Source organism: Mustela nigripes, chromosome X (assembly GCF_022355385.1).
Source record: "Mustela nigripes isolate SB6536 chromosome X, MUSNIG.SB6536, whole genome shotgun sequence".
NCBI classification, from domain to species: Eukaryota; Metazoa; Chordata; class Mammalia; order Carnivora; family Mustelidae; genus Mustela; species Mustela nigripes.
Genome location: NC_081575.1, coordinates 123030993 through 123046941, shown reverse-complemented (window position 1 = coordinate 123046941; position 15949 = coordinate 123030993). Strand labels below are relative to the sequence as shown.

Genomic DNA, 15949 nt, shown 5'->3' with positions numbered 1-15949 from the left:
TGATAATAGGTCCTGGAAATGTCTAGCAATGGGAAATGAGGCACTGCGTGGTCTGAGGTCTCGCTCTTTTGAGCAAAGGGGGTCAGCTTGCCTTCAGCAAGGAACACCTCAGTGGGGACCATTTCTCCTTCCCCTTATAGGCACCTCCCAGGGCAAGATCCCCTGCTCAAGGTACATGGTGGCTCCAGGCTGTGAGAAACAGAGGAAAACAGCCTCCAATTTCCACCTTGCTGCCATTTCAGAAACTGCAGCTTTATTAATGGACCTTCATAGTTCTCAGGGCTGTAGCAGAATACAGAGGTGTTTGCTGAATAAAGGGAAAGGCAGGAAAGAGTTTATCTGAGAGCCTGACATATAGCAGGGAAGGAGCAGTTGATAAATGTCTTATGGGGCAGGGGGTGTTTGCTCCAAGAGTGGGAGGCCTTCTTCTTGGGGCAGGAGAAGGCCCTCCAAGGATGGGCCCAGCATTGCTGTTAGAGGCCCCCATCACCATCTGTGACCTGAGCTCTGTATCACGGAGACCAACACACCAGAAGGAAGCCAGGATAAGGCACTCACGCTGAGCTGACAAAGCCACCTTGTGACTGTTTGAACGACGCTCATTACTTCTTATCTGCTAAACAGTGCGTACAATAGGCACCGCCAAAACCACGCGATAATCTTCTGGGTAATTAACTTGTAAAACAACCCCGTCCTCAGTACTGCTGACACTGAGACATTTCCCCGACAAGACCATTTGCAGAGAACATGATGCCTGATCAGAAACTCAGCTCTGAGCCCGTGTGGAAGCTCCCCTGGGGCGTTGAAGCCAGGGAGGCAAGGGGATACCCTCCACCCGCGGAAGAAGGTGAGAGACAAAAATTAACTCAGAGTCCAGAAGGGGCTTCTGTAAAACAAGGGTGCGTGTCAGGGGCTTGATGTTTGGATAAAAGACATACATCCAGATATGACACCAGGAAGAATAAGTAGTTGAACACCAGGTGGGGATTCCCCCCAAAGTGGGTCCAGACACTGACAATCAAATCAGAGCACTGCTACCCCAAATCTGTAACCTTACACTCACCAAACTTGATGTTAACGTACCTCCACATTGCCAACCCCTAGCTATACCCCCAAACTAGAGCCAGACCCTCATTCCAATCCTGATCTGATGCAGAGCTTGACACAAACCATAAGATAAAAATTAATTCTAACATCAATCTCCAACATTAAAACTCTAAATTCACTTTAATCCTAAACAGGACCCTAGTCCTAACCTTAACTCTAACGTAATACTACACACTGACCCAGACCCTACCCCTTACCAACCTTAATGTTACCCTAGACCCTGATCCTAACCCTAACCTTAACACTAAGCGTAGACCATTACCTTGCTCATAGCCCTGACCCTGACTGTAACGCGAACCCCCACCCTGATCCTAACTGTAACCCTAACCTTGACACTAACCCTAGACCTAAACCCTGACTGTAACCCAGACCTTGATTCTAAGACCATGAACCTAACAGTAATCCTGACCCTAACATTCACCATAATCTTAACACTAACCCTAGACCCTAGCCCTAACCCTGACCCTAAACCTCACGTAGACCCTGACCCTAACTATCCTTTGAGGTAACACGAAAGCTGGATTTTCAAAAACTGAAAACACCGTGCACAGCCGCTCATCCTCCCTGTGTAAAACCCCTACCACCTAGCTCGACGTGTGCTTACTCATGAACCCTCAGAATCGTGTGTAGAGGGTAGTCTTTCCTTAATAAAAAAGGTTCTGCATGAAAACCAAGGAGCTCCAGAACTATGAAAGGATAGAGGATTCTTCAATGCCTGTAACTAAGGGAAAGAAGCTGGCCTGAAAACGCTATGTACTCTATGATTCCAGCTATAGGACATTCTAGAAAAGTCAAAACCATGGAGATGGTAGGAAGATCAGTAGTTGCCCGGGTTCAGTGGAATCGGATAACCAGGTACAGCACAGAAGACTTTTAGGGCAATAAAATGACTCTGTATGGCACCATAATGGTGAATCCACATCACCGTACATGTGTCCAAATCCAACAGAATGCACAACACCAAAAGTGACCCTAATGTAAAGTATGGAGTTTCATTAACAATAAAGTATCCATATTGGTTCACTGTTTATAGCCAATGTGCCATAAATATGCAAGATGTTAATAATCAGCAAAACTGGGATGGGGGGCATGGTTGGGCATTCCCTGTATTACGTGCTCAACTTTCTGTAAGCCTAAGACACTATAAATCATTAAGGTGAATTTTTTTTAGTAAAAGTCAAGATTCAACCAGGTCTGGCCATAGCAGTCAGGCAAGCAATTTTCATGGTGATGCCTTCTGCCCACCCCCAGGGACAAAGAAAGAATGTGTGTTACAGGTAAGAGGGCTTTTTGTGACTTATTTCCCAAAAGGACGTTTTTTTAAAAAATGTATTCTCACCTTTACTGTCATGAGCAGAGTACATACAGCATTTGCTCTGAAGTAGAAGGGTCGTTCTGTAAGGTGAGATTTCTATAGACAAGTGTGCCCCGGAAAACCAGAGATAGGAAGCCACACTCTAAGACAGCAAATTTAGGAAATCCTTGCCCTCCTGGGGCATCACACCAATGCTTTCATTATCTCTCCAGCATCAGATGGGCGAAAACACGTCAATTAAGAACTCAAAACAGGACGAGTCAGGGCAGGTGCCTGATGGGAAAAGCCCAGCCCTATGGTAATGATGTTGAGTGACTGATGGACTGGCATGTCAAACACCGAAACTCCATGGTAAGTCCTCCTCCTTCATGTCTAGAGTTTATCAGGATATACTAGGCTCTGGAGGGATGACATGTAAGTTAGGGAAGGAGAAAAAGACTGAACCAACCCCATGGCGTAACGTGTAGATGAGCTCCAAGTATATAAGGCCAGCTCAGTGCACATGAAGATGGGTGACCAGATCACCCAGGCAGAGAGCAATCTCTACCCCCAGGTCCTGAAGCAAGGCATGGCAATATCCACGTCCTATGTCATTGGTCACATTTCACCCTTGCCAGTCCTCCTCAGGCCAACACAGCTTCACCAAGTGGCCTAATCATCACCCAGATGAGCAGTTCAGTATGGAAACACACAGGGGGGTAGAGGGGTAACCATGACTGGTGCCAGTGTCCTGAAGAACCCCCTGCCAACATCACTCCATTCCTGTTCGACTCCTCATTCTGTGTTTCAGAATACATCTCAAGGGGAATGTGGAAAAGTGTTCAAGGATACAAATCCAAGGGCATGGAGCATATATAATCATAAAAAAATGTGCATTGATAAGAAATGAGATGAATGATTAGTTTTATCGCCACAACGGAAGAGTAGGTAACCATAAAAATAAGGACGTCTGTTTATTAACACAGGAAGAATTCCCACAAGACAGAATGTGAAAAAGCAAGATGTTATGGGTAGACAGGAAAGCAGGATCTCGAAATGGTTGATGGATATGGATCCAGAACTCAAGCGGCACCTGGCTTATGCTTCCTCCTGGGGTGATGTTTTGGATTTGAGGGATCCATGAACCTGTTATGGGTTTTGAAGACCCTAGAACCCTCTCCAGCTCTTGGGGGCATTTTCAGAGCCCTGGAAGAGTGCTCCCTGTGGGAGCAACTCTGCTGAGTTGCTGCTGATAGAAAGAGGTGGCCACACCACCATGTCTTTCTTGGTGCCATTTTGTCTCATCAACGGAAGCATGGAATGCTTTTTTTGTTCTCATTCACATGTCCACTCACACCACATACTCTACCTACAAGCTGGTGTGTATGTTAACAGGCCTTCCTGAGGACAGAACACACTACACTACACAAACCAGGGTTCCCAGAAGACCCTGGCCAATGGACACCCAACTCAACTCCTGTTCGCCAGTTTCTTTCTTTTCCTCTTCCTGTTGCCCTCCACCTCTCCCCGCCCCCAAGGATCTCACTTATTTCTGAGTTCATTCCTGGACATTGAGTTCAAATTCCAACATCTCCACTTGTTAACTGCATGAAATTGAGCAACTTCCCTAAACTCTTTATGACCCCACTTTCTTCATTTGGAAAACGTGCACAGTGGTAACACCTACGTCAAAGGACAGGACATATGACTCCTTTGGTACATGGCAAGTATCCAATATGATGTTGACTGTTCCCCTGAGTATAGCAATTGCTAACATAAAGGACTTTAGTGGTTTCTTTTGCTCAAAATTTTTACTATAACCTCACAAGCTTATTAAAGAATGACCACAAATCCTGTTTTGCCAAAGGCAGCTCTCATTTACCCCTTCCCCCCACAGAGGATATGTCTCAGATTTTGCACTGCTCGAACACAAAATAGTAAACAGATGAGTTGAGGAGTCAAAGGTCAGAGTCTGGGGCTGTTGGGACAGCTGGAATTGATAGTCCAATGCCAAAACTGAAGGGTGCCCAGGCTCAGAGCTCGAGCAGAATATAACAGATGAGCTAAGAGGACAGTGGTCAAAGTTTGGGGCTATTAGGGCAGCTGCAATCAACAGGTACAATCCTAAAACTGAAAGGCTATGGGGGGTGGGGAGCACCAAAATGCAAGCAGAAACTTCTGTGGACCCCTTGGCTGAGTACTGAATTTCAAAGGCTCCAATTGAGACACCCAAGGAGCTCGGAAGCAAACAGCAGCTGGAAAGCTGAAAGGTGAGCAGAGACATTTCAGCTGCTGCCTGGTGTTGGGGAGACAAGATGACATTTGAATCCTGCCAAGTTGGAAGGACTTGGTGAACATCTTGGACTCTCACCTGAAACCTGAGATGGTCTCTGTCTTTGAAGAAAGGGCTGCATCTCAAGATGAAGATCTCCGTCCAAGGCCCAAGGGCAACAACGAAATAGACTTATGATAACCCGACTCTAGCAGAACGTCCACAAGATCTAGGTATCCCGCAAGTCGTATCATTGCTTGTGACAAAACTCAACATTCTTCAGAGGAAGATAAGCAGAATCCAAGATTTGTACCATGGACCAGTCACGGTGTCTAATACACAACAAAAATCACCTCACGTGCAAAGAAACAACAACATGTAACCTGCTGTCAAGGGGGAAAAAAATCAATAGAAACAGACCCAGAGATGATGCAGATGTTAGAATTAGCAGAAGAGGACTTTAAAGTAGCTCCTACATATTAAAGAGGCTATAAGAATGGATGGGTATCAAGATGAGGATATGAAGAATGTCCAAAAAGACTAACTAAAAATAACCAACTAGAAACCCTAAGCCTGAAAAATACACTTTGTTTTGCTGTAATCAAAAAACCCAATCATGGGATTAAAAGTATAATAGATACAACTGAAAAAACCAGTTGGTGAACTTGAGGTAGGTCCATAGAAACTATCCAAAATGAAGGACAGAGAAAAATTTTTAAAACCTGGGATAAAATGAACAGTGCTCATTGAAATAAATGCCAGAGAACGCCATGCTATCTAATGGATGTGTAACCGTAGACTCGTAAGAACAAGATGGAAAAAACAGAACAAAGTTTTTTGGGGAAAAAAAAAAGGCTGAAAATCCTCTAAATTTTTTCACATCCAACTACTCACAGGTATAGAAAACCTTTTACACCCAAGCAGTATAGACATGGCAGGGAGCGGGGAAGAAACCACACCTCTACATATTCTCAAACTTCTAAAAACAGAAAATAACAGGAAAAATGGGAAAAGACACTTATATTCATGAAATATTGATGATAAGAATAGCTGTCTTCTCATCCCAAATGGCGAAGGTCCATGTCAGAACAACTTTAATATCCTGGGGGTCAGAAGATGTTCCCAACCTGGAATTCTGTAACCACAGAAAATAGCTTTCAAAAAATGAAGGTTAAGAAATGACATTTTCAGACAAGGGAGAGGTACGGAAATTTGTGATGACCAGACCCCACAGCAAAGAAATGCTAACAGGAGTTCACCAGGCTGAAGTGAAATGGGCCCAGATGGAAACTTGGATCTACAAGAGGGAACGGGGGCACACAGGAAGATCGGGAGTCGACAGGGAGCACCTTACCTGCAAATAAACACTTAGGACCCTGCAAATCCCACAGCTGCTCTCTGGAGAGAGTACAACGTGGCTCTGTGAGAAAAGCATTTAAGATAAAACGTGCAAGTACAGGAAATATAAATATTTATCTCCAAGGCCCTACAGTACCTTTTGGAGACTCTCCTGGACATAAGGGTTTACAGCACCTGCTACAAAGGGGGATCTAACGACTTCATAACTCACTAACGTGATGGGTTCTGCCTACTCAAACCCACATATCCCATGTGGTTCTATCTCTGGGTCTAACCAATGTGTGTAAAATATCTTTACATAACACCCCACATTTTATTAAAAAACCAAAAAACACCCTTTGTTACTCTATGCATCTATTCTACAGTAAAGAAAATCTACTTCATTTTCCCCAGAGGGAAAAATGTCATAGAAGGAATGTTTCTGGAATAACTTCCTGAAACCGTTACAAGTGTGACATCCCATTGGTTGGCTTAGATGCCCAGACCATCTTGAGATGTGTTCAAAGGAACCATTTGAGAAGCGTCCAACGGAAGAGTGGAAATATAATGGCTACTGACCTTGCAGGGAGTGAAAATATTGCATAAATTATCGGTGGGGGAAGCAGAATGTGGCAGGCAGTCTAAGGATGAAAATTCTTCCTTGTGGGATTTTTTTTAATCCTCTAGGTATTTATAGAGGAGCTAAGGAAACCAGGCAGACAATCGCCCTCTCTCATAGAATTCACCTTGCTAGTGTTTCGAAAGGTTAAAATTAATCGTTGCAAGCCTGAGAAATGAAGAGCCTTTTAATGTAAGGAACAAGGTGAGAGCTATAATAGCCGATTAAATTTTCAGAAAGGGCTCAGCGGCTCCTTCCATTGCTTTCAGAGAAGACACGGTGACCTTCTAAAACTTCTAATTACCCCCCAGGAAACCAGCTGTCTGTCTGTCTGCCTGGCTATCATCTAGCTAGCAAACGCGGCTGCTTATTGCCTAAGTTGGGACATTAAATTAAAATTGAAAGGTAAAAAAAAAAAAATGGGACTCTAGTTTGAAAAAATTCATGTCAATAAGGGCCATTTTATGTTAACTAAGGAAGATAAGTAGTCTTGGATATATGCTGGACCTAAATATTCATGTAGAATATTGTTCGAACTTCTTTGGGGATACCATTGACTGTTGGCCAACAAACTCCTGTCATGCTCTTCACCATAGGTAGTGGGTGTTGAGAACTCTACGTCATAAAGGAAAAACAAATGTGCTGGAAGGAACACAGAAATCTATGCCATCAACACTCACTCAAGTTTTTCCATAATGGACCAAACTCTAGAAGGATCATTCTGCAAAATCAGACAGTCTATGAGTAGAAGAAAATTGGTAGGTGTCTACTCATGGCAAGGCAGGTCTACATTCAAGATATGAATCTCTCTCAGATGACAAAGACCAGCAGATTGCGATCCAGAGACGCTAACAACTATTTGCATAATGAACACCAAACTGACGTCATAGTATTTTTTGCTTCCATGGCTAATTAAAGTATTCTGTAGTCAGTTGGATAATCCAAACATCATAGTTCAAAGACATGTTTCTAAGGTGAAACCATCTCACTGGTAAGTGCACACAACTGACTTTTCCCGGCATAGGAAAATTTTTCTTTCAACAAAAGCAAACTGGACGTGAGACCTGAGCAAAAAGCCCATGAATCAAAGAGCGGGCCCTTCTTCCCAATAAAGACAGAGCAAGTGACTACTGGCGGGACAATGTTAGGAAAGACGGAGAGTGGTCAAGAACACAGTTTTAAAGAACACAAAGCAAAGCCTTATAAGAAGATTGTAGACTCCACATTCTCAGTAGGATCATGATGAAGGTTTAGGATGAGGGAATTAATCCTAATAGGCTTTGTGTGAGTCTATGGCAAATAGCTAAAACAGAATGACCTTCTCTAAGTCCTTTCAATAGTATTTGAATACTCTATTTCCATTTGGGTTCGCTGGGATGCTGTTATGTCTTTTCTGTTGTTTGTTTTTGTGATGGTGTTGGGTCTCCTATTTTTGTTTTCTGTTTCATTTACTTATTTATTTATTGTGGTCCTAGAAGGAAGAGTATCTGCTCCAAACAAGACAGCCTTCTTCGGCAGTCATGACTCAAGAGCAAAAAAGATTTGGGCACCATCGATACAATGATAAGGTATTCAAACTCTTGTCCCTGGGAAAATCTCTCAAGAGAAAATCTCTCTTGTCCCTGGGAAATCTCAGGAGAAATGAACCACATCGCCTCGGTTCCTGAAAACACTCATAAATTCAACCTTCCAAGAGCTCAAATAGTTGAAGGCTGGTATGTGCGCTTCCTCCCACCTCAACCTAAAGTAGGATGTCCACTGACCAAGACCTCAATGGCAGAAAGTACCAGAAAGTAAGGAAGATGAAGCATTCAATTAAGAAGTTAGTGGGTTTGTTTTTGTTAAACTTACATTAAGTCCAGAGAAGAGGAGGAGGTAGGCTGGAGAGCCTGTAGGCATCGAGAAGTCATTGTGTTCTTCACAGGAACCTACGCTAATGTTAGGATGTGTGCTTGCTTGCTCAAAAAAAGAATAAAAAAAAATCTAAAGAATCCACAGAGACACAATTACCCAACACGGAAATCACAGAAGAACCATAATCCATGAGTAAGTGTGGCTCCGTGGGCCTCAATCCAAGTTGCGTTACTGGTGTTGCAGGGATGGGAACTTTGGAGGTCTCCAGTGGGTCCACGCTGGTCTGGAGAGAAGCGTCTCCCTCTGAGCTCAGCTCTGGAGAGCATCCTGAGCTGGACCTGCCTGCAGGGAGTTGTGCTGAGAGGAAGGTGACCTCGCAGTCCCACGAACAGGGAGTGGCCCCTGGTTGTCTGGATGATGTCTCTGGGGGGTGCCCTGAGCCTGGATGCACATTCAGCCAAAGCAAAAGTCTGTTCATGGACCACGGCCCTCCCGCTCCCACCCAGCGAAGCCCCAGCATCCTGCGCCTGACGTGCCGGGAGGGGGCCCTCCACTGACCAACGCCTCCAAAGGCTTAGCTTTTGATCTAAATTTAATACAATGCTACTTTCTTGTTTAATTCATTGCATCTAAAACTCACTTCAAAGCCTGTGTGTGTGTGTGAGTGTGTATGTATGTGTGTCTGACTCAGACCTCTTTCCCCCTGCTCACCCTATGAACCCATTCGGTCATAATCGACAGAGGCAATGACCTTGAATGGGGTCCCCATTTGGAGTACCCATGCTGCACACCTCAGGGCTCACCCGGCTTGGGTCCAGACGCCGCCCTGACCCCACACGACCACTCCCAGGCCAGGTTACACCCAAGACCCGATGACCCCCTCTCAGGGCTTTTGCTGGTCCTGTTCTAAGAAGCAGAAAGAACAAAGCAGGACCAGCCACCCCTGCCAAGGACGCACAACCATGTTTCTTGTACACACAAAGAGTCTGCTCTTTTCATAAACGGACGTGCCCGGGAGCAGGAGGCAGTGATGGGGAAGAGCATGCATCGAGATGGGCTGAGGTTCCTGGGACTGCGAATGTGCCCCTGCAGGGTTAGCCAGCCCAGGGCCTGGATCTCCCAGATACTAATTCCAGGTCTACTTGGTGGCATTTGAGAGGAAAGAAGAAAACAGAAACCGCCAACAGAGGGCACGTCAGCTCTGATGCGAGGGGCATGCCTGCCCCCAGAAGAGAACACACTGTCCTACACGGTTAGGAATCACTGTCTTCATTCCTCGCAAACCCTAAGACCCTCGGAAGCCTACCCTGCAGCTCAGCACAGAGGAGCTGACAAAGAGCTGCCTCTTGAATGCACGGGCTTTGCACACCCACACGTGAATCTCAACCCACAGCACGGACGCCAGCAGTAGCCATTTCTAATGTTAGGAATCGCTTCTAGAACATTCTTTCCTTTGACAGGGCTATTGGTTACAGCTTTCTTAGAACATGTGAAACTCTTAAACTTTATGAATGAACCTTTGCTCCCTCCTTGCTTGAGTTGTTTGGCAAAATGTTCTTTAAACTATCCTTTTTTTAAAAAAATTCACTCAGAATTTTTCAAAAGTCACAAAGAACACATGATTGGTGGTTTCTCATGAGACTCCTCCTTGGGTCTGGAAATCAAGGGCTAGTGCATTTGTAACAGGGCCATGAGGGTTCAACCAGAGGGAAATGCAGATGCCCAGGCCCCATTCTCAAATGCTCTGGCTCCTCATGGGGCCAGGAATCTGCATTTGTAGCCTGTTTCCCCGTGATGGTGCAGAACTAGAACACAACTGTGTTAGAGAACGCCACCCCCGTGAGCCACAGTAAATGGGGAGAGGGACAAGGATCATCTGTCATAATCATTTCTGTGCAGGGCAGGTGGCAGAAGGCATTGGCTCCCATCTGCAACAGCGGCCTGGTGTTTTACAAAGAGCCAGACCAGCACTGGGCTACAGGGGAGCTCTCCTCCACGTTCTGTCCCAGGATCAAAGGGATCGTGCCACAAAGGTCAGGGGCAGCGGGAACGTCCCCCAGACGTGTGTGCACACTCTGTGTGCACAGAGCGAAATGCCAACTTTCAAAGCTTCCTTGGACAAGCTAGGTGCGGAAGAAAGGTACCATGAGACAGATGTTCACTAGACTTGACCATCCATGGCTTTCCTTGTGTCTCATGCCTTAGTAAAAAGAACCACCACTGTTGAGCCTGGGTGGCTCGGTCAGTTGAGCTTTGGACGCTTGATTTTGACTCAGGTCATGATCTTAGGCTCATGGGATCAAGCCCTAAGTCAAGCTCTGTGTAGAATCTCCTTCTCCCTCTCCCTCTGCTCCTCCCCCTGCTCATTCTCTTTCTCTCTTTCCAATAAACAAATAAAATCTTTAAAAGGAGGAGGAGAAAAAGAAATGGAGGAAGGAGAGGGAGGAGGAGGAAGAGGAGAACCACCATAAGCTCAGACCGGAGAAGCCCCAGTGTCTGGGATACGCTCGTAGCGCCATCTTGGTTGGGTCCAGTCCAAGATGGTTGACGTGTGTCTCCTTTTCTTAAACATGAGGCCCACAAGCAGGGCTCAGAAAGTACTCAACAGCATTTGCAACCAGGATAGGGGTTACAGATAGGTGTCCACGCCTCGGGTTGGACAAGTAGAGAGAGCAAGCACTACAGGATTTGCTAGAGCAAGGCGAAGCCAGACACATCCATGATGGAATTATCTGCAGCCCAGAACCAGCAACCAGTAGACGCACCTGCTGGCAGTTGCATCGGATACTTCCGGCATGAAGACATGCTACTGAGGCCCCCCAGCCCTGGAGACGGGTACGAAATGGAAACAGGGTCCCACTGTCACAAATATGCAATCAACCGGTGCATTCAAATGCTTTCATCATAAGATGCCTCCACAGAGCAATGCTATCACTGGGACATGCTTGCTGCTATTCAGCACTCTTCGGGGGGACTGGAATTCCCCAGAAGAAATGCACAAAGACAGACATCCCCACCCCCGAGTGCCGCCTCCCCCTGCCCACACTCATGATCCAACGTCCAGGTCTGCAGCTCAGCTGCCAACACCAACTCGGAACAAGGACAAGACCCACGAGGCTCGAGAACACTACCTTTGTCATTCAAAGTCTCTTCTTGTATTTGTCTCACGGCTTCCTGGGCTTTGCCAGTGTTATTTCCAGCTATAAGGGGAAAAAAAAAAAAAAAAAAAAGTATGATCAGTGGCCAGGTCCTCCAGACATTATCAAGCACGAGAAAATGTTGTCTTGAGGTGCAAAACACAACCTTGAAGGGGGCTCTTTATGGCTTGTCACCGAGCTCTGGTGTGGAACGTGGCCACCAGAACAGCCTTGGCCAAGGCAACATACCAACTGATGGAGGATTGCCATTAGCTTGCAATGGCGAGAAGGAGAATGTCTCTGTCTTCGATGACTGGGGTGTGACGCAGCTGGCGGCACAAAGCACATGGGGCGGGGGACGAGAGCCAAGGGTCACATGAGCATAAAGATGGTAGAAGGAAGATCAGAGCACACATAGAACCTTCTAAGAAACTTTAGTGGACACCCGCCTCCCCCCCACTCACTGGTGGTCTGAGCTGCAAAATGACGGTGGGCCATTCCCTCTATGAACGTGGGATTTCCCATTTCCTCATCGAGGACTCTGTACAAACTCCACAGGGATCAGTCTGGGGAAACGTGAGCTTAGAAGAATGGTCACGCGTGTTTTGTGTATGAGGGACATCGCCGTTAAAATAGAGATGGTGACCTCTGGGCGTTAAAATAGTGAAGGAGGTTTCTTTAGTGTCTTACTAGATGGTAGTGCATTGATGTTTGGAGGAAGGCATCTTGTTTTCAACTGCGTCCCTGAGTACACAGTCCAAATTTTAAGGTGTGGCAAATGGAGCTGCCATTCGGGCAGAAGATCAGGACACCCTGTCTTCCCACACCCCAGCGCTCACGATCAACTGGACCGCAGGCAGATGTTCAGCTCCTTTGTGGGGTGAGCCAACCCCGAAACTCCCCGCCAGGGTGAGTCATGGGAGCGCTTCTGTACAAGGCGATTGGAGTTGGCATCTAAGGAACACAGGCGTGGGAGTGAAGCTCCTGGAGCCCCGAGAAGTGACAGGTGGCATGAGGACAGCAGGAGAGACACCTGGCCTGGGAGGACCAGGTCCTAAAGGGGTGGAGTGGCTCACATGGCCCTCCCACCTGCGTCCAGCCGCTGCTGGCCAGGTGTTCTCTGGGTTACAACCCTCTTGAGATCTCCATGAAGACGTATCACCAAGCAATCCGTTCCGGAGACATTTCTACATGCTGTTTTCCTCTATTTTGTTTGATTTTTATACTCGAACTAATGTACAAGGGGCTCTGCTATAGATCCCCCCCACCACTTGCTCCTACATTAATTAGTCTGTGTCATCGACAAGTGCCCCCCGCCCCCGCCAAAAAAACCCCGATGGAACACCCTTCCCAGAAGCAGAAGGCTTTACAACAAAGAGTTAAGGAAACACAGACAGCAGAAGCGGTGAACGTTCTGAAATCAGTAACGTCTTTGGCTCCAGCTGGAGATGAATCTGAGATAAATATGGCAAAAGACATCTTCAGGGGGTGCAGTTAAAGGATTATATAAGGCACCACCACCTTAAAGGAGTTCAAAGTTGCAGACGTCAAGAAAACGCAGCTGTGATAGTATTCACACCTTCGGCTCCCTTGAAGAAAGAGCATATTACGCGGTTGTTAGATTTTTGCTCAGAGGGTCTTCCTGTGTTGCGGGGTGCACAGTCAGACAGGATGCCATACTGGAATGTTATATTCCATCTCTAAATGTTCTAAGCCTCAAAGACAACAAAATAAAATTCAACTTTCTCTAAGCTGGGGCCGTGTACATGCATGACCTTATTTTGGAATTTCCATGCAATTTTAAAATATTCAAGAGCCATCCACCGGTGGGCTACGTACGCTTCTGGCATTCGCCATCTTGGCATCAAAGGTGGCCCAGTGGGAGCCTGCGTGAAGTGGGAGAGAAGATGTTCCATGTCCCGAATGAGGTATCAATGGCCAGAGAAAGTGGGGGGCATCCAACCAGAAGGGGAAACTGGGCATGGTAACACCTCCCCTCAATGGGCAGGTCACTACTCTCCCTAAGGCACTGCATTAGAGGCATGGACACAGGCACTCTTTTGGCAAAGGTCATCTTTATCAGCTGGCTCCCCAGAGTTGGATATGGAACCTTGACCCTATGCAATTGTTAGAGATTTCCTACATTTACTGACCAAATATTGCATGTGAGGTAGAGTACTTGACCAGAATGGAAGGTAGGCACAAGCACAGTGGGTCTGCCTTCGGCTCATGCTTTTGGTGGGAAGCTAAGTTTAAAGACATTGAACCCAAATCAGGGCCAGCAAACTAGGAACCTGGGGCCACATCCGATGATCTCCTTGATGTGAAAAGAAAAAAATATATATATATTGGAACAACAGCCATACCCATAGCTTTAAATATTGCCAATGGTGCTTTCTGGCTATCAGGACAGAGCTGACCATTAAGAGACACACTTAAGCAAATATTTATTATCTGGTCCACACCAGAAAAAAAAAAATTTACTGGCCCCTGGTCTCAAAAGCCATCTTTTATATGGCTATTCATAAAGAATTATAAAGACAGATCCTCCACCAAAACAGTATTTTGAAACTATGAGAACTGAGATATTGTGAGCAAATTAGAAATTTAATAATTAATGTATTTATGGCAATATTAATGTGCTTGGGTTGGACCCACATTCCCTTTTCCAATTCTTCAACAAGTAACTGATTATTGTTTAAACATTAATGGACTCGGGATTGGCAAACTTGAGATTGGATATACACATCTCTTAGTTTCCATTTAGTGTGAAATTTACATTAAAGTGTCCACGATAATATTGTGTTAGGTGGCCTTGTATCAAACTGTCACACAAGATGAAACATTGTCCCTCTCAGAATATATGCAGTTACGCCCTGAAGGACGCAGGGAGGAGGGAACGTTCACACTTCATTGGACTGCGCAGGTCAAACTGTGACCCGTGCAGACACCAGAAGCTCTGTGGGAAAGAAGCTACAGGAAGGGGAGAAGCACAGGAGCATTCTGTTTACTTCAAGAGAAGGAGAACTTTGGTGCAGGCAGGACTGTTCCTGGTCTCAGCAAACATCACCTAAATGAGGGGGTGACAGGGGAGTCAAGGTTCCAGTCCTCACATGCATAAGTACCACACGCTCCCTCACGTGCCTTCACTGCACTCTGTCTGTACATCACACTCCTCACTCAACTAGACCTCCTCATGAGCGACCCAGCTAGAATTCATCATAACCTACCAAACCAGACCTCATCATCACCTAACCGAACTAGACCCCATCATCACTTAACCCAACTAGACCTATCATCACCTAATCCAACTAGACCTCATTATGACCTACCTAGCCAGACTGCATCATCATCTAACCCAAATAGATCCCACAATCACCTTACCAAACTAGACCTCCTCATCACTCACCCAACTAGACCTCATCATCACCTACCTGAACAAGACCTCATGATCCATCCAACTAGACCTCCTCATGACCTACCTGACCAGACTTCATCATCACCTAACCCAACTAGACCTTCTCATCACTCACCCAACTAGACCTCATCATCACTCACCCAACTAGACCTCATCACCACCTACCTGAGGAAGACCTCATGATCCGCCCAACTAGACCTCCTCATGATTTACCCAACTAGACCCTATCATGACCTAAATCATCTATCTAGACTTCATCATGACTTAAAATACCACACTGAGGCAAAAAGCAGAGAAATGGAACAATTTTTTTTTTCTTTGCATTGTACTATTGCCAAGTTTCACAAAGAACTAAGAAGATGAAGAAGACAGGTGCACTAGAGAAGTAATAAGAGGCAGAGATAACCAGTGCTGGATGCCAGTCCCTGGCTTCTCAGACTGGAGGGTCCTCCCCATCCTGCTCTATCAGCTTCCTTCTACCAGAAGCCAACCTCCAGCAGGCCCTCAGAGGAGACTTTGACTTCTTCTTTCCACGATGTGATGTCACTTTCTTTTTGTTTTTTGTTTTTAGTTTTTTAAAAATTTTCTTCATTTAAGAGAGAGAGAGAGAGAAAGTGAGAGCATGAGTTGGGGGCATGAGGCCAAAAGGAGAGGGAGAAACAGATACCCCGCTGAGCAGGGTACCTGATGCAGGGCTTGATCCCAGGACCCCAAGATCATGATGTGAGCCAAAGGTAGACGCTTATCTGACTGAGCCACCCAGGTGCCCCCCTGACATTACTTTGATCAAGTCATCCCAGATGGTGGTGAAATCCAAGACAAGGCAGTAGTCTCCCGGAGACCTGAGTCCCTCTGATCACACACCATGTCTCCCTGATGTGCTCAGGTCCCAGGGAGAGAGAAACACATC

The 15949-nt window shown here is 46.0% G+C and overlaps 1 protein-coding gene across 2 annotated transcripts in view; it reads right to left on the bottom strand.

The window, feature by feature from the left end:
* DHRSX (dehydrogenase/reductase X-linked) overlaps positions 1 to 15949 on the bottom strand; it is a 141144-nt gene that overhangs the window by 97464 nt on the left and 27731 nt on the right. For both annotated transcript variants that reach the window (XM_059385561.1, XM_059385562.1), the window contains one exon: positions 11616 to 11684. In XM_059385561.1, coding sequence (XP_059241544.1) covers positions 11616 to 11684 — 69 coding nt within the window. The remainder of the gene's footprint in view (positions 1 to 11615; positions 11685 to 15949) is intronic.